This window comes from Folsomia candida, unplaced genomic scaffold, assembly GCF_002217175.1.
Source record: "Folsomia candida strain VU population unplaced genomic scaffold, ASM221717v1 Fcan01_Sc012, whole genome shotgun sequence".
NCBI lineage: Eukaryota > Metazoa > Arthropoda > Collembola > Entomobryomorpha > Isotomidae > Folsomia > Folsomia candida.
Genome location: NW_019091204.1, coordinates 1,153,723 through 1,178,576, shown reverse-complemented (window position 1 = coordinate 1,178,576; position 24,854 = coordinate 1,153,723). Strand labels below are relative to the sequence as shown.

At 36.6% G+C, this 24,854-nt stretch overlaps 1 protein-coding gene across 1 annotated transcript; it reads right to left on the bottom strand.

Annotated features, from left to right (window-relative positions):
- Window positions 1-9,188: 9,188 nt before the first annotated feature.
- On the bottom strand, window positions 9,189-14,733 carry LOC110855481 (putative inorganic phosphate cotransporter). The gene is made up of 10 exons (XM_035856003.1): window positions 14,551-14,733; window positions 13,682-14,187; window positions 13,206-13,293; window positions 12,913-13,127; window positions 12,078-12,230; window positions 10,760-10,892; window positions 10,575-10,679; window positions 10,174-10,235; window positions 10,014-10,088; window positions 9,189-9,649 (listed from the first exon to the last, which is right to left on the bottom strand). The coding sequence occupies exons 1-10, from the start codon at window positions 14,588-14,590 to the stop codon at window positions 9,290-9,292; spliced, it is 1,737 nt and encodes a 578-aa protein (XP_035711896.1). The 5' UTR covers window positions 14,591-14,733; the 3' UTR covers window positions 9,189-9,289.
- Window positions 14,734-24,854: the final 10,121 nt, after the last annotated feature.

Here is a 24,854-nt window from a genome sequence, read left to right as displayed (position 1 = left end):
AAGATAAGAAAGTATCTCAATGAGACAACTAGTTCTGGAACTTGTGTACGTGACTAAGAATTTTGCCAACTCTGCTTTGGATTTATGGTCATGCAAAATCATAATAATGAGGTTCGTCAATTCCACCGGCACTCTTAAAAATAATGTTGACTGTTTTGTGCACTAGAAACTTATCCTTAAGTAAACTATAGGGATACTAAATCCCAAGGAGGGTAAACTTCATAAAGAGGAAAATTTATCCTGGATTTTGTATATATAATTTACTTGATGTAGACTTTACAGTGCAACTTCTTATCAAAATGGTAAATTTATTTTTAATAGTCTAACTCGAACGATATAATTTTATTATCAAAGTATATTTGGCATTTTAGAATTCAACCAGGACGGAACTTGGTCTCAAATAAATTATGTTCCACCATACTCTTGTGTGTATGCAATATGTTCTCATAATAATGGTAATTTTTTCGACATATTCTCTTCTCTATAAGATGCATAATTAAAACGTTTAGAATTTTGGAACTAATATAACTGACGATATTGCTCTCTCCCCGGCATTATCGGATTATGGCGGCTAAAAGACAGAATTGGGGATTTTAAGTTTGGCCAAAGATATGTACATATGTACGAGAATCTGCACAATACATACATACATAAGCAGGAGATAAGCTTACATATTAAGTTAATCAAAATAGTTGGAATTTCTTGCATGACAATCAAGTTGATACATATGTATGCCAAGTATTTGGTAGTGAATTCATTTCATTTTTATTTTAAAAAAGCTCGGGTGCATAAAGACCCCAGAAATTATAAACTATACTTGCCTATAAGCCCGTCCAATAGACGGGCCACATTTCAAATTTTACACGCATATGTCAAAATTACTTATCAAATTAAGGCAGTACATAAAGGTCGCAAAATACTAATTTACAATATTCGGTTACAATATTTTGACATCAATGATATTTTTTAAATTGTGTTATTACTTCAAAAGTTCACCTATACTGTATAACAATAATTAATTATGTTTTGCATTTCTAATAATTAAGTAATGTATGTAACTATCCCTGAACGATTTCATAGTGAACATTTTGTGATTTTTGTCTCTTATTTATCTTAACCTACTGACGCCTATGCAAACATGATTTAATTATGATTATTATTTTATGTAACTATGATTTGACCATTTCTCAACTTATCTTTTTGTAATTTTCCAAGTTGTATAAGCCTCATTTACCTAATTCAATTAACTAATCTGTCTCCTAGCCTGACTTACCTTGAACTCAACCTTATATCAACCATTTCCACCTTCTTTTCCCTGCCAGTCTCCAAATGCTCCTTTAAATGTAACGACGGTTGGTCAAGCTACTTAAATTCAACTTCTTGTAATACATTAATTCCAAATTGACCAAGTAAAAATATTACAAAGAATCTATAGTTTTTCGAGTCACACCCACATTTCTTCCACCAACATCCTTACACAAAGGTTCATGCACATCCCCATCAATCCCCTTATTCTGGTGTTTCCTAAACTCGCACGAGTTTTATGCCAATTGTGTACGAAAATCAATAACAATTTACTTGACTTATTCCCAAAGCCTTCATAATAAAAATACTCCTAACTTACAACATTCCCCGTATCAAAAGATAGTAACGCTGTAATTGTGTAATTGACCAAAGCCGCTGAAAACAGTGGCATCGTGGACCTCTGCAGCTTGTAGAATTTAAAATGGAATAATTCACCCTCCAATCGCACCGTCCTAATCGACCGCACCTTTCTCCTTAAATACGTTACATTCCTCGCCACTCCCAAGGAACGCTCCCACCCGAAGTGCAGCTCCTTCGCGACCTCATACACGGAAATCATCATCGGCAGCATGACCCGAATTATGACCACCACCAGGATGGAAAGGGTCGGAAACACGTAGTAGAACGGGGCGGGGATCAGCATTTGCATTTTTAGCGTGACAAAATTGCACATGATTCCAATCAGCAAGCCGAAAGCCATGAGGGCGAGGAGGAACCCGCCAAAAGCGGCGGGTGCTACCTGCAAAGCAATCTGAATTCCGGCATAGGCGGAAAAATACTTGTAAAATACGAAACATCTTAAATTCCAGAGGATCCTTCGCCTTGTTTTATGTAAGTAATTGAGGCAAGTTAGAAGAAGGTGGTTCCTCATGGTGCCGAAGCATACCATGTAAGTGAACAGGTAACAGATTTGCGTGAATGGGAGGATCAACAAGACCAGGGCGAGAGGATGCCCTTTTATGCAGATTGAGCGAAAGGAATCGGTGGAGAGTAAGTACCTACAGGTTAGAATGTAGGGGTCGAGATCCATCGGGATCAGGATAAGGGAAACGATTGTAAAGGCAGGATAAATTATGAATGCTAACACGCTTCCGTTTAAGTATAGTCCAACTAGGTCAATCCGTGGGGCAAGTTGGTGACCTGTGGGGAAATTATGTTGTAAATATCTGATTTTATAAGATACTTCATGGATGCATACATGAGTATGTGAAAAGCTCAGAAATCGTTGAACAATTATAAATTTTTAATTGTGTACTAAGGTTGAGTAAAATTTGCGTTTTTTTCGCACACTGTTAGCTAATCAAAATTTGACTCAGCCTTAGATAAACTAAAAAAATCTTTGTATGTAAAAAAAATGTAAAAAACCCTTCCAAGAAAATGTTATGAAATACCCAACCTCTACCTTGCTTAGGAACTTTCCTCTCCAAACTGATTGCGCAATTGAGTGCGTGGCTTATATTCCTTGCATACACCAGCATTATTAATTCTAGCAAAACAGCAAAACCAGTATTGGCTGCCCAGAAGATTACGAGGGTAACCTCTACCATGGAAAGGTCTACCCTACCATAAATCTCTGCAGACAAGATGACAATGCAAAGCAGAAGGAGTGGGATCAGCATAACAAAAACTATGAGATAATATGTGATTAGTTCTGCAGGCTTAGTTGTAATGAACTTTTTTCCTTCGACATCCCACTCGACTGGGTTGGCCCAGAGGTGGGCATAGAACTTGGAGCAGATATCAAGAGACTTCCACATCAAGGGAGTAACCACACCCATTTTCAACGGGTGCTTTTTAAGTAAGCAAAATTCTATCTGGGTTGGTGGAGCCCTCGATTTGCACTGAGTCCAAGGACATCGATATACCCGATTACTTAATTGTCCTTGACATTAGGTAATCCAAATACTGCGCAGCAGAGAAGAATTTCTATGGTAAAAATAAATATGGGTAGTGAAGATACGACCGAAATACACTTTTAAAAATGTGGTGAGGTCAGTTATACACGCCGTGATGGTATTGATTCGGTAATACTTTTCCCCCGGACTGGTAATAGTTTAATTCAGAGTGGTAAGTTATCATTATCACAGCGGTAGATATATGACGATATTGTAATTCTCGTTATTATTTTTACCGTGCCGGGGAACTCATACCCATATACATGTTTGTGTTCCTGTTAGTGATGATTCAATACCGTTTTGCTAAGAGTGTACTTATTTCTACCTTGTTTTCACTTGATCAACAATTAAGATAGTCATGCACAACTTATTTCTCTAGAAAGTATTTATTGAAATGTCATATCGAATTGACATAATAAATAAATACGTAAGTCCAATTTTTCTGCGTTGTTGCAGAAAAATTTGAGATTATGTATGTATATATTTAACTGACCTCTTCATATGGCATAAATATGTATCTTAAAGTATACTTCAAATTTTCTACAACTTTATTAAATATACTTACTTTAACCTTGACTGGTTTTCTGACAAACATTATTTTAGGCTTGTTCTACGTAAGGAATTTTATTTTTCATATTTATTTATTTCGTTTAATGGCAGGTTCCTGTTTAGCGGTCAAGATACCGGAAGTAAGCTAAACCATTGCGAAGGATAAAAATGCAAAAATGAATGTTCACATGAAAATCGGCGAAATTAAAGAATGCGCTTTAAAGTAATTTGCGACATTTAGTAAAATACGTATGTATGTAGGAGCTTTATTTATTAGAAAATAAGGGATGAATAGCTACATAATATACAGAATTTATTTATCGGCTTATTATAATTTTTCTCCCTCTTTCGCAATGTGATTTAGTATACTTGTGTTAACATAAAGTGAATTTAACAAACAAAAAGAAACCATTTTATCAAATCATTCCATTGAAAATACAGTATAAAATACCTTGCAAAAATTAATCTATTTCATGATTAGATAAGTTTTACATAAGCAAAATAGGCGTGTTTCCTACTTATTTATTGACCCTCGCAACCTTTACGGTTCCCGGAATTTTAAAATTGTCAAATTCCGGATGGTCCGGAATTTTGAGCTCTTTCAACCCTGGCGCAGAGTTAATCAGAAGCCGTGTAAACTCCTTTAGCTGACAAGGGAACCTCAACTACTGTCCCATCTCGATTTCCTTCGGAATAGCCTTAATCGATAGATAATTTAATGAAACTAAAACTTTGTCATAGAACATGCGGTGCAAAATCGCGTTTTCGCGAAATATTTGGCGAGAACTGCAGCAAAACCTGCCATTTTCCCAATGCTTTTAATATAGCCCCAAGTCTTTAGAATGATGTAATGAACTTTATGCAACATTGAAAAATTATATATGTACCCGTCCGCGTAATTTCAGCCCGATCACGAATATGCAAAAAGGATGCAAACATTTGCCAATTTTTTGCAAATTGAGAACATCGGAAAAATTTCGCAGATTTGAATTCTTCGTTCCTTTAAATTCAACATAATTTACAATGTTTGACCAATATAAAATACATTTTTCATATTGCAAAAAATTTCCAAAAATTTGCAAAAATTGAAGTTCGTAATTTTTCATGAATATTAGTTAAAATAACCAATGCTAGTCTATTTGTACATATTTTTCGAAATTATTTGCGATTTTTTTTGCAAATTTTTTGCAATAAGAAAATTGTATTTTACATTAGTTAAACTTTGAAAATTTTATTTAAAGAAACGAAGAATTCAAATTTGCGAAATTTTTCCGATTTTCGCAATTTGCAAAAAATTGGCAAATGTTTGCATCACTTTTTGCATAATCGTGATCGGGCTGAAATTACGCGGACGGGTACATATATAATTTTTCAATGTTGCATAAAGTTCATTACATCATTCTAAAGACTTGGGGCTATATTAAAAGCATTGGGAAAATGGCAGGTTTTGCTGCAGTTCTCGCCAAATATTTCGCGAAAACGCGATTTTGCACCGCATGTTCTATGACAAAGTTTTAGTTTCATTAAATTATCTGTCGATTAAGGCTATTCCGAAGGAAATCGAGATGGGACAGTAGTTGAGGTTCCCTTGTGAGCCACACTCGCATTTTTCCGTAAACTTGTTCCAATATGGAGTCCCACCAAATCCCGTCTTATCGGTAGCCCAGGTGTTATCGAAGATAACACCACGTCGCCCTCAAGGTCGGCAGGATCTCGCGACTCGAACCCGAAACACCATTTGCGAATTCGCAAAAACCTCAGATTTGGGCAGGACCAGGTGAGCAATTCATACAAAATTGGGAGCATTGATGCTCGCACAAGGATTTCCATGGTGACCACGATGTCGCCAAATTTTTCGCAAAAGTGGAAAAATCGTGCAAGACAGGCTCGATAATGATGTTCGCTATGCTGATGGGCGTTGCAGTATTTTTGCCAAAGACGGACATGTCTCGAGAGTCGGGGGTCAATCGTTCTGCAGAATAATTGAAAGGTCAAAGGGTCACAGCACCCGTAGAAATCGGTGAGTGAATTGGTGTGCAGTTTTAGCACCATTTTTCGCTTCGGGTTGGAAAGAATAACATCATTCCAGGCTTTGCAGACGAGTCGTAAAATTGGTCCAGATTCAGATCCAGCGAAGGCGTGGATTTTTGCGAAAATCTGGGAAAAATAAGAAATTTTGGTATAGATGCATAAGCCTCTGATTTTGAAAATTTTGTAAAATATGTACACTTTTCGAAATCTGGTATGGTCACGAAGGTATTAACTTTTTGGCATTAAGTATGTAAATGCGTTACCGTTTGGTAAAATTATTCTAGTCTTCAAAAATTTGCTATCTACGGATATGACAAAACTTTAATACAAAGCTGTTACATACTACAGGTTATTACTTAGCGATACAACATTTGTAGCTTCAAGTATGTAATAATACTGATTAATATTAGTTTAATACTGGAGTGTATATGATAATTTAGTACTAATTTTAAAATAATTGGATTTGTGCACGTACGATAGGATTTTGCAATGCCAGATTAACTGGATCCAATTCGTCAGGTTGTGGTTCCATGGTCTCACTCTGCCTCTATTTTTTCTTCAGTTTCTCTGTTTAAAGGGAACGAATCATCATGCTTAATTAATTGTTCAGAACATGTTCCATAGATATGTAAATGCAAATGTATTTGGTGTCATAAAACCTATGTATAAAATGTGTACATTTCTTGCACGTGTGTACACTCAAAATAAGGTAGTAATGAATCATTACCATACGGAATGACTATGTGGCTCTACCACGTCGGTTACGATTTGTCGTAGAAATGGTAATAATAAGTTCAGGGAAATTCAAATTCATTACCAAATATTAAGGAAGTGAATATCATTATGTATTAAATTTGAATTTCCCTGAACTTATTATTACCATTTCTACGACAAATCGTAACCGACGTGGTACAGACACATAATGATTCCGCATGATAATGATTCCGCATGGTAATGATTCATTACTACCTTATTTTGAGCATAAATACACAAACATGTCCCCACGGCTAACGCGGCCACTATTAGTAACGATAGATACCAAGAAATGAATACCAATATTTTTTCCGGGTAAGTATGTATTTAGAGGCACATTTGAATTTAAGAATACTGGTAGGTATTATTATTCTAGATACTCCTGGATTTCTAAGAGTGCAATAATATTAATATGAGTGCAAGTCATTTCGTCACTATTTCGTGATAAACATTATCAACTCGTGGTGACGATTAAGACCGGGTTTTTAAGAGTGTGAAAGCATAATTTAAAAAATATCGCTATGTGCAAAAAATTCATTAGCATAATTAAAACTATGGGATAATTTTTTTCTTACTATGTTTCCAGTGAATATGTTAGTGCAATGCGTCCTGGTCTCTGTAACAATGTCTAATTCTTTTTCCGCTATGTCCACTCTTAATTGGAATTAATTAATTAAAAATGCCGACCAATTTGTACAGAGGAGATGGTATGTATGTACCTAACTGGAACAGGACTGGTGAGAGGGTGGTGGTAATGAAAGGTTAAGACACGAACTCCGACAAGACACGAGTCATTATTATAGTCACGAAATACATAAATACATAACATGTACATTTAACATAAGTGCAATATCCAGCAAATTTTCTGCGAACCGAAAATAAGGGGACATTCATAAATTACGTAACGCAAACATTTCTAGGCTCTCCCCTCCCCCCTTTAACATGTGCAACAGTGGCACGATATCCTTGAAGCTAGTGATCCCCCTCTCGCGTTACATAATTTATGAACGGCCCTTATAACAAATCTCTCTAGTTTAGCTAACATTCTATTCATTTACATGACCACCACTGACTCACAATTTCATATCTTAGAGGGTCGAGCATATAGCATGTCACTTATCTGGTGAAGAAGGGGGACAAGATATATCGCCATATATGTAGATAGACACGTGGGGACTAGGGGTATTAAATAAATAGGTCCATCACTATATCATGTAAAAAACTATATTTTTTGTGCCGTGACATCGTGGGTGCAGATGTGAGCGAAAAAATCAAGAAAACATCATGCTCGTGGCGTCTAGGGTTGCCATCCGATCGGATAGGATAGGATATGATAAAAATTATCTTTATCCGATCGGATAAATTTATGACTCGGATAATCCGAGTCGGATAACCAGCAAATAATTATCCTATCCGACGGATAATTCGGATATCCGATCGGATAGGATAGGATAATTCAATTGACCCCAGTTTTAATTGGAAATTAAAATTAATGTTCCATTCGTTTTATTTAAAGCAAAGTTTGAAATTTTGCTACAAATTACGATAAAGAATCTTCCAAGGTAACCCCATCTTTAAGACATGCAAAATTGGTAGCATTATCTTTCACAGTGTCAGAGATAGCTTTCTCGAATTCACCTACTGCAGCAGGAATGGAGTTTAATTAGCATCAACAAACTTATTACTATAATGAGATAAGGTTTTAAACAATTTTGTTCGGGGATAAATCTATCGGACTTCGCAATAGATTATCTTAATAACAGTTCCTGACGTTACATATATACATTATCCATCAAAGAATCTTGCAACGTTTTCATTCCCGTCATGAATATAATTGTCATGCATGATAATTCAATACAATTGGAAATGTAATACAATTACTTCCACTTTCAACTTGTAAAATAATGCCCAAAACATACCAAATTTGACATTTTTCAATTATCCGATATCCGTCGGATATCCGATAGACACCATCGGATAATCCGAGTCGGATAATTTGAAAAAATTATCCTATCCGTCGGATATCCGAATCCTATTTTTCCTTATCCTATCCGACATTATCCGATCCTATCCGATCGGATAGGATAATCTCGGATAAAAACGGCAACCCTAGTGGCGTCGCACTCAATTTAATTGCACGAATTGAGGCCAAAATTGTTATTCGATGACAGCTCGCATTTCATACTTAACTAGGTAGTAAAATCCTATGTAAATCTTTCCTCAATTACATAAATATGTATATGTGGAGAAATATTGTCATCAATATTAACAAACGTGTACGCAATTGTATGTACGTACAATTGTACGAGAATATTTCATTTTCTTTCACTCATGTGCAGGAAAAATTTTGCACCAGGGTAAACTTGTCGGCACAAACATGCATATGGAAAATTCCATTCTTAAAATACATAGGTACACAAATGTTTTGGGAGAGTTCATAAATTATGTCGCAGAAAAATGTGGCTTTCTTTAACCATCCCATTCCCCTCATCCAAGGGTAAAATATTTAAAAACAAATATTTAAAAACGTAGCGCAAATCAACCTGTCACACAAAACTTTGGGCTTCCAGACCCTCTCAGAAGTTACGTAATTTATGGACCTAGCCCTATTATGATTCCGGGTTTGCAAAATCACACTCACAATGCAAGACACAATGTTTTTTTTAAAAAAAGTAATTTTTAATCCCACTTTTTTACATAAATATTCTTTGTGTAGCCTTTTATTCCCGTGGAAGGTACATTTGCATAAATCTTGTTTAACTCTCTTGCGACAATCCCATTGAAAGGGTGGAGTACCGTCGTCCCGCGCGGGGTTGGTTGAATGCCGGGATAAATGCTTGCGAGTCGCGGCGTGCCCCGCTGTGGCGACGATGAGGGTGCGCGTGGTGGGCGGGGTGTGCGATATCGTCGGCCTTTGGTAACTCGGGTATTTCTTCGTCGGAGGATTCTTCCGCCGTGCCGGGTTCTGGGGTGGGCGTGGCGGAAAGACCAATCCCGGGTGGGGGTCGGTTCCACTCGAGTTCTTCCGTTTGGGCTAAAATGATGTAGCTCAGATTGCCAAAAAACATGAGGCCGGCGGCGATGAAGAAGACGATCTGCCAACGTTCAAGGGTCACCTGGAAGAATGGAGTTTTTGCAAATTTAAATTTTTGCGAATTATTTATAAATATGGGAATTACATTTTGAACTAATTGTTCACAAAATATGAATTTAATATTTAGGGTATTTAAGATTTTTAGCAGTTCTAGCACTATGATGTTTAAGAGATTTTGGTAAGATTCCGTAATCAAGAATCGCGTTACTAAGGGTACAATTTTGAGGAAGCATATGACTGGTTCCTTTTACTAAAACTATTTTTACGATACTAAGCATACCAACACAATGGTGTATACCCTCAACATGAACGAACTGTTTTGGCGAAAAACCCCGAAAAATCGGACAACAGGTCTTCTACACATTTATGCTAAAATCGTCACTCACATTATTACTAAGAATCCATCCAGCCACGCCAGGTGCTACGAAACCTGTCACACTTCCAAACGTGTTGCCAATTCCCTGTCAAAAAGAAAACTCGCAAATTACCACAACTTCGCATTACTGACTCTGAATATGAGTACAATTAGCTGAATTTCAATCTTACCATTAAAACACCAGCAAAATTTGGCGCGATATCAATCACGTTGACCAGACATCCTCCAAACCCTGAAATTAGAAAAAATTGAGCAATTCATGCAAACAAAGATTGCTTGTAAACTGTGTAACTTTTACAGTGAGGCAATTCACGCAGGCTTTTGTAACATTATAAAATCTGTAAATTCAGTAAAATTTTATATTCTTATTTTACAAATATTCCTTAGGAAATTTAGCTTACAATTTTTTTAAATGACATTTTTTTTATTTTGTAGCAGTTTGTAAAATTATTTCACAAAACCGAGAGTTACAATTGACTTCGTGAATTGCTTTAATTGATAGTTTCATAAATAATACGCCCTTCTTTGCTGAAAAAGTGGCAATTTTTACAAAGTTTTCTACACTCTTTACCCGCTCCCATAAATCCTACAGCGAAATTGACAAAAATTAGGGCCCACAGTCGATTACATCCACTTAAGGCGGCCCCAATCATGGCTAGGCAACTGCCCCATTGAGCTGTTCATGAAAATTTATAAAAATTAAAATTTCCATAAATTTTTAGAATTTCAGATTTCATAATTCTCATTATTTCTCACCAATACTGTTACACAACTTTCTTGAGGTGAGGATGGACACGTACTTTTTGGCTATCAGCCAGTCCCCCGTGTGTGTCACGACCGTGGCAATGATAAACATGCAGATTTGAGGGGACGCTGAGGTGAGACTGTTCTGCAAATATGAAAATTAATGCCAAAAGTTTCAGGCAATTTTCCAGAAATTAGGCATTCATAAATATTTAGCATGATTACATATGTAGTCTTTCATTGCGAAAGTATGTAGATACATAAATATGCGTGATTTGTTATTTGTTTAAGGTACGATTAGATTTGTAAATATACATATTTAATAATTAAGACCAACGCTGTTTGCTAAAAAAATGTACATCTAAGTAGTTACACAAATCCACATGAAGTGCGGGATTTACAGCGGGATAATAAGTAATATCGGATTAATATTACTTATTATCCCCTTAATAAATATTAAACTATTAAAATAAACCCAGAAATTACCGTCTGCGCAGAAAATCATGGAGTTGAATAAGGCATCCATATGTTAATAACAGCATGACATGTAACATGTGCTAATTTATGTTCCTTAAAATCGAGCACATCTTCTATGCAGGATCCTCTTCTCATATAAATCTCATACATATATCATCAGTGACATGTACGTTTTGTTTTACTCTTGGATATCTGAAAATGAGGTGATCTAAGCCATTGTGCCAAAAAACTTGACATGTCTGTCAGACTTGTACGGGAACTTTTACTTATGCAGAGACTGGCGATTTATACATATCGAGATTAAGAATTTAAGTTCAGGATTAAGATTTAAATTATAGACTAAGGAGAAATTATTTTGGGTAATTATTTTATTAATTAAGTAATTATTTTTTAAGGAAGTTTTAGAGAGTTCTTCTGGATTAAGGATTAATTTAAGTATTTCCTAACTTTTGGTTTCGACACTTCAACAAATGCAAACTTAATCCAATTTTAAGCTAATTCTGATCTCAATTTTAGACGAAACTTAACGCAGTGGAAGTCACGATTCAGGATTAATTCCCACTTTCTAATCTCTTATGTAATCCGGAATTGGCCAGACTCTGCTTATATATGTAGCTCGACTCGGACCGGTTTTGTACCCGTCATAATTTTGGCCTTAACCCAGGAAACCCACGAGGAAAAAAATCATCTTTCTTCATCACCACTCGTCGCTGTCACCCATGTCAACCACGTGACATCCTGCACTACTTTTACTATGTATTTACATACCTCTCGTTTCTATTCTAGTTTGTGAAGCTGGCACAGAAAATGAAAATGTCGACCTTGTCCATACACCGACTAATAATCCACTCACCTCTTTGATGTCGAAGTGCAGCACGCTCTTAAAATACTTTGGGAGGAGGTTGAGCAGCGTGTAGAGGCCCCACACTTTCGTCGTCTGCGAGATGAAAATCACTATAACGGGGACCGAGGTGAAAATCTTCTTCCAGGGCGTCGGCAACTTGACCTGCAATGAAGAAACAAATCCAAATTAGAAAGTAAAATAACGGGGAAGGATGAGGTAGATTTTACGAGCATTTTGACCATAAATGCACATGTGTAAATTCTGCTGGTCCGACCTTACACATGATTGGAAACTTTGCAAATATATGTCGTACAAGAAAATTGTTTGAGAAATTTACTTTTATGAAAGTTTCTATTACATATTTGTGATTTTTTTTGATTATTCATTACACACTAAAGAATGAGTATGCTGCCTTTTTGAAAAGTAAATTCCGCCTTAATTCTAAATTAAGCAAATTAAATTATGCATATCGAATTCTGAGTAACGTTAACTTGACAAAGAGTAAAGTTTATATACTCTGGGGTTTGTAGAGTTTGCTAAGGTAATTTAGAATTTAGAGTGCATTTACTGCTGAAAATGATAACCTTGTTTTTAACAGAAGATTTTTGTAAAATTAAATGCCACTAAAGTTTTATTTAATTTAATTTAAAGAATTTATAGGAAAAGGATAGCCTTTATGAGATTTGCACCCTTGATAAGACCCTTTTGAGCTGAATAATTATTGACTTCCCTAACTGAATACGCTCCCCAATTGTAGCATTTATGTATGTAACGTTGAAATTAAAGCATTTTGCGTAAATTCAGTTTTCGCAATGTTTTTTGATATTTGCGAAATTCTAGATACCTTTGTCGTTGAAGGTCCGATAGCAGCCTTAATGTATTCTCTCTCGAGGACGGAGATTCTTGGGTGTTGGTCGGGCGTGTCGTAGACGAAGTACATCCACGCGACGAAGTGAAAAATTGAGAGGACGCCGATCACATAAAAGACGGAGGGCCACCCTAAGTGCTCGATGATAAAACCCGTCACCACCATCGTTATCGCCGTACCGACGCTGATCCCTAAATATTTAATGGATAATTAATAAATTAGCATATTTGCTTCGCAGTTATTAAAAATTCTCAGACTTAATTACACACCTGAGAAAACACAACTCACATAGCCACTCCGTTCAGCGGGTGGGAGCCATTTCGCCAAAATGACCTGAATAGAGGGTACCAGGGATCCCTAAAAATTAAAGAAATTTACACACAGATTAAAATCTCGGCATTAATAAATTTTCCATTTTCAGGATTAATTCCCATATTTATAAAATTATGGATTTTAATTAGATGGACAATTTATTAAGGGAAAAAATCCGGCAGGAGATGTCAAAGAGTAGACTAAACACTGACACAATTTCAATTATCTTCTCAGCAGGTGTAGAGACTTTTAGAATGTAGCCAAAAAATTAATTCGTACCAATCTATGCAAATTTTCATGCAAAGTAATTCGTGCCCAAGCTATGCAATTTTTCATGCAAAGTAATCCGTGCCAATTCCATTCAATTTTTCATGCAAAATGATTTGTGCCCAAGCCATTCAAATTTTCATGAAAAAATCTACAAATGACTCACCCCTGCCAATCCCTCCATAAATCTGCACATGATGAAATACTCCTTCCCCCAGGGGGCCGTTATCGGTGAAATAATCGTAAAAATTGCAGAAATTAGGATTCCCATGCCCAACACCCATTTCGCACTGTATCTCTGAGCCAGCAATCCTCCCGGAATTTGCGTAAGGACGTAACCATAGAAAAACGAGCCTAACACGATCCCTTGTTCAGCCTCGGTCCAGTCTAACTTGTCCCCCTTGAGGATATCGAGTCGCAAAATGTTCGCAATTTTGGCACTTTCCTCCTCCATAGTTTCCAACGAGGAATTTGCGACTCCATTTTTCTTTGCGATGTGCTGCTGGCACGAGGCAGCCGCCGCGACGGGTTCATTGCTCGATGGGTTTACAACCTTGGTGGGATGGTCAGCCACCATGGCGACGATGGCGAGCGCAAGGTTGAACCGCATGGCGTACGAGGCGCCTAACGCCATGAATCCGAGGAGCACGAGGGTATGTCGGGCACCCCATCCTGAAAAAAATTGGCATATGAAAAAATGTTTATGTTTAATTACAATTTGTTTGAACTGTTTTTTTAATTTGAGAGGAATATTTGCAAACATGTAAAATATTTTGAAATATTTGTAGATGAATTTTGTTCAGAAACTTGTATTTTGAAGTTTGCAAAAGCTTACTATATGCAAAAAATGCAAACTGATATTTACATATATATAAATATTTACATAGATATTTTCAATGAGAATTTATTTACCGTATTGTTTTAATTGTAGAGGAATATTTGCAAAAATTTCAATAAGTTCAGAATATTTTAACAGATTTACAGGTATTCAAATTTTTGCAAAGCCTGCAATTTTTTAAATAGAGTGTTTCTTACCTTTTGGTTTAATTAAATCCTCCGGGTTTACTTTATTCATTCAAAAATGCGAAACGATACGAAGTAATGTGCAACTTTTTTTGCAACTTTCCTTGTATTACTTGCTCCTTTTTAACTGTAACCACACCGCACAAAAATAAACAGCCACGACTCTCGAACAGTTGGGAGAAGACTAAATAATAATTTTTAGTGTTCAGACTGGAAACGGGAGGACGATCCATTATGTCTCACATGTCATTAGCGAACTCTAAACTTGGCTAAATTCACTTCATCTCTTTTGTCGAGTCGGTCTGATTTTTTTCTTGGAGACGCTTCAAAAGACGACGCTAATAATATCCCTGCCAAAAAACTGGAGGAAAGGTGATCAGCATAACCACGACTAACTAACCAGGGGACCAGACGTAAAGCATGTGCCAAATGTTACGCTCTATTAAATTTATTATTAAAATAATGGCAGGGGTAATCAGTACACGACCAACTGGGTGACCGGACGTAAAGGATGTGCCAAATTTGCCAAATATTGTGCCCAATAATGTTGAGAAATTTTTGCAAAAATTATTATACCCTTAGAAATCAAGTATTAAAATAATACCAAGCCGTATTCACGTATGACCCTCCTAAGTTTGTATTGATAAATAATATCGTGTACTATTAACCGATCCGTATTAAAGTTTTGCCATGTCATAATAAAGTTTTTACTGACCAGTGTAATTTTAATACGAATTGATAATAACTCCAATGCCGAGAAAGAAATAGGTGCGTGACAATAGCTACAAAATTTCTAACAGTATACACTCTAAGAAGAATTATATTAACCTTGGCATTTTACATACAGGATGACTTGCAGCCAACCTATATTAAAGTGTTAATGGATATCAGATTACAAAAAAAACTGGTTTGAACACCAGGACACATTAAGGCTATAAAATCTATAAAATCTACTTGATCTCCTAAATTGATCACATGCCTTATGCACGACCCACTAATATTTCTGTATGCATGTGTGAGTAATAATGAGAAGAATGGTAAAGTGCGGCGTTCAAGAAGCCGCAATGACGTCAGAGGTGCCCATCCTACAAAATCCACAAATAATATTTGGCACATGTATTCCATTCTGCCCACTTTTTGCTTCCGGACGTACGGGACGGAAATGACTATGCACATACATATGTACATACGTTCGTACATGCACACGGGTATATGTAGCATATGAGTTGATGCACTAAGAATTTTAGAGTACGAAGAAAGGTCTAAAATCTGTTAGAAATGTAGAGATTCAACGTTTACGCAAAATCAGGTCGGAATTATTACCTGTTTGGATGAAGCGATGGCCTTGAACTTTATAATATTTCGCACAACCGCATTCATTCTGGAGGAAAATTGCATATGAATTATGATCCACGCCCCCAAAAAGTTGTGTAACTATGTGTAAAACGTACCCAGATTGGGATAAATGCCAGCAATAAAAGTTATGTAACTGGTTTGACAAACTGGAAAAATGTGGTTTTAAAATGTATATGATTTGGCACCGTACTGAACGAGCCACACACTCTTAAAGATAATGCTACCCTTTTGAAACGTACACAAGTGCATTGTGAATTCCAAATTAAGTAAAATATACTAAATCCAGCGTAAACTTTACTCCTTATCTGTTTGGTTAACAGTACTCTGAATTTAGTGCAGTTAACTTAATCTATGCATAGTGTATTTACATTGCAAAAAGCGTAACATAATTTTTAAGAATGCGTCTACACAAATGCATGACTAACATGCGACCAGGACAAAAATAGAATGCTGTGTGATGCTAGTGAACTTCATGACTGCCAAGATTTCAATGTATGGAGGGAGAGACAGGTGTTGAGCAGATTATTTATGTACAGTAGGGTCAGGCGCTTAAAATATAACGATTTTGACCTTGAATAACCCCGGAACGGTTTGTCGCAGCGGGTCAAAGTTTTGAACCGACGAGCATGTTATCCTCAAATAGCCGTGTGCAAAAATTCAACTCTCTACTTTCGAAAATGCCTCCCCCACAGCCCCCAGAAGGTGAGACAGTCATTTCAACTCGTTCCAAACTCCGTCTCAAAAATTCGGTCTCCGCAGAAAAAATATTCTTTTCAAGTATTCGAACCAAATAAGTCCATTTGACTCATATCGGGGGATTTTACAGGTATTTCACTATTCCAAATGATTTTTATCCCCAATCTAGGTTCAAGGTCGTTTGCATTATCTTGAGTCAACGTTGTCGTTTTCGAAGTCACTGAGTCATGATGAAAAATCACCTTGTTTATTTTTTCACCGTACAATTTAGGAAAATGTTATTCTAAAAGTGGTTTCAAAACACGGTCCACATCATACTTTGTAGATACGTTCACTTTTTGGGGGACTTTGATAAGTGGGAGGATACCACGACCGGACATTGCACCCACAACCATAAAATGTTTGAAAAAGTTCTCCTCACTGAAAACCACCAAATTTCTTGAATTGTTTTTCGGCATTTGTCGTGTAGTAAGCTCTTCGAACCCAATTAGTGACTTGTAGGGAAAATAGTTCTTCGTCAATTGTCACCAATCACTCACTCAAATTCCTCAACAGAAAATTTAAATAATTTTTTTTGCAAACACCGGCGAAATTTATTTTGGAACAAGTTGAAATGACTGTCTCACCTTCTGGGGGCTGTGGGGGAGGCATTTTTGAAAGTAGAGAGTTGAATTTTTGCACACGGCTATTTGAGGATAACATGCTTGTCGGTTCAAAATTTTGACCCGCTACGACAAACCGTTCCGGGGTTATTCAAGGCCAAAATCGTTATATCTTACGCGCCTGACCCTGTAAATGATCTAGAAATTACGAAAAATGTAATTCTAAATTTCTAGTTGGTCATATTGAGCACCTTCTTTGTTGGATTTGTCCTCGCGGGAAGTTTCCAACTTACGAGTGCCTCATCAAGTAAGCACTTATTTAAACACAAGTCTCTGAAGCCCGCAATGCGGGCTCTTAAGAAAAACGATTTTATTAGTTTATTGCGAAAAACGTTCAGTCACGACTCTAAAGGGCGTGACCACGAAAACGTTCAGTCACGACTCTAAAGGGTGCGACCACGAAAAACGTTCAGTCACGACTCTAAAGGGTGTGACCACGGACAAACATTCAGTCACGACTCCAAAGGGTGTGACCACCAAAACGTTCAGTCACGACTCTATAGGGTGTGACCACGAAAATATTTAAACATTCTGCATACACTTCACTCAGGTATTTGTAAAGGTAAAGTAAAGACACTTTTACAAAATTTTTTCAAATTTAAAGGACAAGTTTGCAGATTTAAAAATTTTAATTTCGAAGTTTATGTAATGAAAGCAACTTTATATATTCCTTGGTTTGGTAATGGGTGACCATAAAATGTGTGGCTTCAAATCTTGTTTAAAATTTGTGAATAATAATTTGAATTTTGAAATTCATAGCTGGACTTGAGTGGTACGCGCCAAGGAAGCCAGAGACGCGTCAGGTGTCAAGCTGCCCCGGGGGACACTGTCACTCGAGAAATTGCTGCACGTACTACTGCAACTGACCCTCTGACACATGTTTGATGATAACAGGAAAACCATTCTGTATGGATGAAGTAATGGGGCCCTATAATGCCCCCAATTGCGTGGAGTCGCGTTGTCTCGATTGCCCCCTTTCGTCCGGATTGTATTGTTCATCCACCTTGTGCGAAGATGTTATGGACGGTTATCCCACCAGGATGTGCGACTTTAGCAGTATTCGCGGTCCAATCCAGCCATAACTATGTATAATTTTAACCGATTTAGCCAAGTTGAGGAGACGTTCATAAGTTATGTAACGCGAGAGGAGGGAGGTGCCTTTGTGACACCAATATAATGGAGGAGCGGGGGCGTCCCTTTTGCGATAACAGCGTCCCTTTTGCGTTACATAATTTACGAACGTTCCCTGATACGTGAAAAATTTTAAATATTCCATTATTGTTTACTTTAGAATCGAAATTGATTTGAATTTGTACATATGTATTTGTCATCAAATATAACCGGTCATATGAAACTTCTTGACTTTTCTTTCACATTTTCGCTATAAAAATGAACATAATGGTTGCTGTATCAGCCCAGCTAATTTTCAAATTGAGGAGTATGATTGAAAAATAATTATTAAAAATTAGAATTTTCAATCATTTACCAAATAACCGTAACCAGAAAATCGAATTAGCTATGAAATATTGATCTACATGATTGGAAGCGTTACTGGTTACTCTATGATATGAACTTACATCACAAAAGATGATATTTTTATCCGTCACGAAGTTTCCACCGAAGCTTTATTCATAATGAAAATGCGATGCCATTTAAGCCTCGTTCGTGATCGTAAAGTTGTCTCATCTGGTGTCGATCCTGTGGGTGGAATTCTACTCAAATAGATCTATGAGATCTATGAGAAATCTATTGATATATTTATAGAAACGTAAATGCGAGTTTCTGAATTGAAACCACAAATTTTAGACAAAATGCTAATATGCATAAGAGAAATAGATGAGTGTACATTATAAATTTTGTTCCTACAGCTCGTAGATTTCCTCCCAGAAGCTTCAATAGATTAAATGGAAATTATGACAGGTATAAAGAGTTTCTCGTCTCCATTTTTCATCCCTAGCGCCTCACACCATACTAGATCTTCATTGAGATTCTACTGATATTATTTCTGATGGATTTGCGTCACTCAATTCCACGGGTCTAGGAGTCATGCAAGATTTTCGACGCACAAGTTCCGGATTATCTTTTTTGTGAGGGCATGACCTCCCTCACCATCAGCACCCCCACCACAAAGTCGATCCGATCAAATCGAAATGATCAAGGTGTTTAAAAGAGTGAAGAATAACTCTTGTGGTAACAACGAAATATATTGCTTAGTACCAAAGAGACTGAGCAACCGATGCAAACAAAGCAGTAAAAAACTGGAAGTAAAAAAACCTTGGTTAACGTGATTGTGCTTTATTGGGTTCAGTGGAGGCTTCATTTTCGTACTCCACACTTACCTTAATCTATTTTAGCAATTTAAAAGAATTGAGATGAACAATAGCATACAAATTTCTGCATATTTCTCCGCTGCAAACATGTTGGCTGATTGCACGAATCTGCTAAATTGAACAAAAAACGTAAAAAATGGCACATTTATCGATAATAAAGATTATGTACATTATCAGAATGTGTACACAATTCAGATTTGAAAATGGTGAAACATTTAATTTAAATATGCGGATAGTTAAACTAAGGAATTGGTATTAAATTATCTGCATTGAGACATAAATGGTGATTTCAAAGTGAAAAATACAAAATCTATAAAATTTAAGAAGAAAAAAGCCAAAAAATTACAGAAATACAAAACTAAAAAATATATATTCAAAAATTAAATAATTTGTCGTTCTAGAACATATGCACATACGAGTTTGACTAAATGTGACGATAAAAAAGTGGTATTACTAAATAAGTAATTACCTAGTAATTTTGTTACGGTCCGGAATAATTTTATGTAATACGAATCTTTAGTACGATTGACTTGAAATCAACACGTGCGTGGTATATCAAATATTTAACAGTGTAACCTGCTGCACAAATGTGTACATATTTACATTGATAGTAGATCGATATTGTTAACTATGTTAGCAACGCATATATTCTTAAATTAATGTATACACTACAAAAATAAAGTTAACTATAATTTTCGACATCTGCAGCTAGATACGGTCGGTTAAAGTGGGCGTGCATCTCCGTTGCTATCCTTACACAATTGTGTTCATCCAACTCTGCTTGCATTATGGATTCGAATTCACGAACAACTAGTCTAAAAACGTTAGCTAAGTCATTGTAAGTGTGGTTACAGATGTCCAAGGAATAAACTCGTACGGTATTTAGCATGGTGTTAAAAAGACGAAGCCGGTTATGAGACCTTCACCTTCTTGATTAAAGTAGAGTGGTTCAGCTGTCGTTGATCCATGACATTGTTGGTAGTGCATACCTAATGCTCCTTTGTAAGTGAGGAATTCACACATATTTTGCACGCACCCGTTCTGTAATCCAGCCTGGGTTGTTTTCGAGCGAGCGAGTGTATAATTGCGACAGGCCTCGCGTGTCAGGAGTTGGTGAATCTTCAAAGTCAGCCAATAGAATTGTACATTTACTAGGACAATGTGATACAGAACAGAAAGTGCACTTTTCACTGTGATCGTAATTACAGTCACTACATAATTTAATGATATCGGGATATGGGGCAGGACGAGATTTGAAAGTATATCGTTACAAACACTAGGACAGTACTTTTCTGACAGTTTTCACCATGTTGTTAATTGCAAGATGTATGTACATAGTTGGACGGTACATACATTTACACAATGACGAGCAGCACAATTTTGACAGTGAATAATATGAAAAGCGCAACAAGAATCGCAAAAACTTTCCCAGGAATCCATTTTGTTGCAGTAAAGTCTGCTGCTTGACTGAGTCCTTTATTGCTTGGTGTCCTGAAAAATGTTTCCCCAAAATTCTTGGAATTTCGTCAAGAAATGTCTTTTAGGTGCTTCTTGGAAATTTAGTCGCGTAAAAATTTCTGGGCATTACAGGGTCGTTTATAAATAAAGGTATGCATATTTCTTGGAAATGGATCGTGTAAAAATAAAGTGCATAATTATGAAAATTATGGATAAAAACTGGCTTTTATGCAAAGCAAAAGTCAATTCCTATATGCTTGACAAGAAAAGTTGCCCTAAAACAGGTAGAATCAAATATAGAATTCTTGAAAATTACCCTTTTTTCATGTGGTCAAACATTGATACCCCAACTCGTGGAAATGTAACAAAAGGTTTTATAGTCTAAGTTAGACCAAGGTGCAAGCAAATGCAACGTCTTTTGGTGCGTAACTCCATTTTGAATTTTTTCGTGGAACCGCTTTGTTGCTCCTTAGTTGTTTTTATGATTTTAATCTTACCCTGAAATGGTTGAGTAACCGGGATTTTAAATATTTCGATACCAAAACTGTGCCCGACCAAGTGAAGTTGTTAAAATCTTTAAAAGTCAAGGAAGGTGAAAAGGTTTGGAAGCGAGTGTATCCTGCGAAGAGGTTTGATCACGCGAGGGCTTTATTTGTGAGTAAAATTATTTATTTCAATTTTCCGATTTTAGAATAACAAATTTTAATGGATCTTATTTCTATATATTTTTGTAAAATTTTATTTATATTTAAATGTATTTATTTATATATTTATATTTATATTTATATTTTTTTATTTATATTTTAAATTAAGAAAATAATAATAACACAAAATTGTTTTATTTATTTATTGTTAGTTATTCCAATCCTTCACTGTCATCATTCAGCGGCAAGGGCGGGGTCGCGTATTCCTGTATAAATTAACTGCCACAATGTTTGGAACCAAATATCCGGTCTGGTCACCATAGTACAAACTTTTGTGGCGAGGCCTAAGGTGGGATGCATACCCAGACCTGACTCAAGTTACAACTGGGAACCTAGATCCTCTCAAATCTTATGACGTTAGCACTGAAGATGATGACGACTCAGAGGGAGCTTATGATTCCATTACGAACGCTTTGCTCTCGTCTCGAGTCACCCCACCCAATGTGGACATTTCAAGTACGTATGTGTTTAAATTTTTGTGTGTAGATTCAAAACTCGGTAGAACTCGCAGCGAACATCTCTTCTTTACGAACTATGACTTTTTAGTCGATATGCACGCAAACAACAAGGATTTTCTCTTTATTCCTGTCACATTTATGTCTGAATTTTATCGTGATTTTTTGCCTAAATTTTATTCTGGTTCTGGTCATGCGGCTTTTATTTTCGTCGACACGACGCGCGATATAGTTGTTTATTATGACTCAAACTACAGTGCAAAGACCTTGGCATCTATGACCGTGCTATTTCCTATGCAGCGGAACAAATAGGAAAAATTTGGGGGCGAAAATTTACAGTTTGCGACTCTACGGAGCCCAATTATTCAAAAAAGATAAAGGGAAGGGTGGTTCCATAAAACTAAAAAAGTATGGCAATGACCTGTGTAATTTATATGTGTTATTTATATTTATGTCGGACGACCGCGGCGCCTGCGCATTTTATGTGGCCGCTAATGCATGTTTTTTTGCAAGCATCATCTGGTCGTGAAGTCAAAGATAATGTAGGGGAAATAAAGCGTAGTCGACAAGGCTAGCTCCTGGAATTTGTGTAGTTTAAATAACTTAACATATGCATGTATTGTTAGGTTAGGTATTTTCTTGGGTATCGGTCACTTATGCATGTTCATATTACTAAGTGAAGACATGAATGTAGACAAATGTGTCAATACGAGATGTGACACTAGTTTTTAACGTGTGACTGCTTTCCTATACATATCAACCACTGACTTAATTCCGGAGGTTGGTGCCTTTAAAGGAACGAATTATGCACTTCGAGGCTTCACATTTAGCTGACTCTTCACCGGTAATCTTCTCTAGCAAATGAAATGAGCTAATAAGTATCAATTCTTTCTATGACCCCACAAATGGCCAGGAAGTTGTGTCACTTAGAGATGAGGGATGAATTGCGCCAAATTGTGTTTGTCGAATAAATTGTGTGTTTGGGAGGCAGGTTGAGAATCGAGACAAGATCTTTTTATTCACTCTTGAGTTACCCAATTACAAAGATATTGGGGCAGGCCAGCAGCAGCAGACAGGAAACTTGTCCTACAATGACAACCCCTTGTACTGCTGCTGGGACCTGTTTATATACTAAAACATGTACCTATATGTATACCTACATGTTGTATCGTTATTGGCCCGTCGGTCCGAGAAGCAGGAATAGAAAGTGGGATTACTTGAAGAGAACTTGCAAATTGAGAGAGATGACTCGCAATGATGATCGCAACATTAATCACTGAATGCTCTGAGGCATTCACGATTAATGAGAAGAAAGAAGAATGGGTTACATATTTAATGAGGCTGACCTATTATGGCAAAGCTGCACTTTTCACAAGTCCCCTCTCGAGGCTGCAATTCCACTGCCACATCCTGTACACCATTTTACTAACAATGCGATGACGCCAGCGGTCTCGCTCCAATTTTGACAAAATCACGATCATTATTTAGCCTTAGATAAATAATTGAACACGTGTTTCGGGATTTTTCATAATGCTCAGTTTAAACAAAGTTATGAGGGTAAACGTGACCGAAAATTCGCATTTTCTCGCGAAGTTTTTCTCTTTTTGTTTTTGAGGGAGAAAAACGCAAATTTTCGGCCACTCATACTGTTTTTATTCAGGCCAATAAAGTTATGGTATATAGATATATATTAGGTACATGTTGAGTATATATATGAGCAAAGAGCAGCCACAGTACTGGGGTCGTCATAGTAAGGCAAGATCCTTTCTGTAGCTGCGTCCTATCCCAATTGGAAAGCCTTTGAGAATAAAAACCGCTCTTCTTAATTTCAAAATCTCAACTCGCCTCCATAAATGGTCCTTTATTTCGCACGATTCTTCCATCATCTACCCCAAGTACACGAGTGCTACACATTACCCGAAGTGTGGGGTCATTAATTTGAGACTTGAAAAAGGCTCATTTCAAAGGTGAGGATAAAGTTTAGTTTCATAATATATTTAGCGGATTTCTCAGGGATAACTTTGAAATTAAATTCAGGCATATTATTGTCTGCCAAAAAATTTATTATAGGAACGTATTGTTGTTTGGTGTGACCAGCTTTCAAGATATAAAAAATATTGTGACATGATGTACTACCTATTTTCTACAAAGCATTCGCTTAACGATGTGGATAATTTACCAGATGTGCTACATGTCAAAGTAACATTAGACGGAATGCTCGATTCTACATCCTCTTTCAATTTCGGGCCTATATAAATTGCCTCCCATTTCTTGTACGCCCAAAATGTATTTCCTGCGACATCACCACTCATATTATATAATTCAACATTGGACGGTGTATTGTGAGTCGATAAATTTACTCCAGTTCAACTTAAAATTCCAAACCCATTTGAGATGAAATTATTCATCCATACATATGTATATATTTTATGTTTTTATGGATTTTAAAGATGTTTGATGAGTAATATGATTCTGTAATATGGTGCAAATGCAGATGCAAAAACGAAATGAAAATTTGTTGCCCAACAAAATTCAACCTCATATAAAACCCGGAGAAGAGTTTTGAAATCCATGTGGACCAAGCGTGTCGATCTCGCATTGGATTATATTATGTCAGGCAAGCACCCCAAATTTATTCGTCCAAGGTCAAGCTAT

What these genes read in the sequence shown, in the direction of transcription:
- LOC110855481 (XM_035856003.1), bottom strand. Translation starts at nt 14,590, where the DNA reads ATGAATAAAGTAAACCCGGAGGATTTAATTAAACCAAAAG. An exon ending in TTATGGAGGGATTGGCAGGG is followed by an intron (nt 13,294 to 13,681) that starts GTGAGTCATTTG and finishes TTTAATTTTTAG; the next exon opens with GGATCCCTGGTACCCTCTAT. An exon ending in AAAGTTGTGTAACAGTATTG is followed by an intron (nt 10,680 to 10,759) that starts GTGAGAAATAAT and finishes TTTCATGAACAG; the next exon opens with CTCAATGGGGCAGTTGCCTA.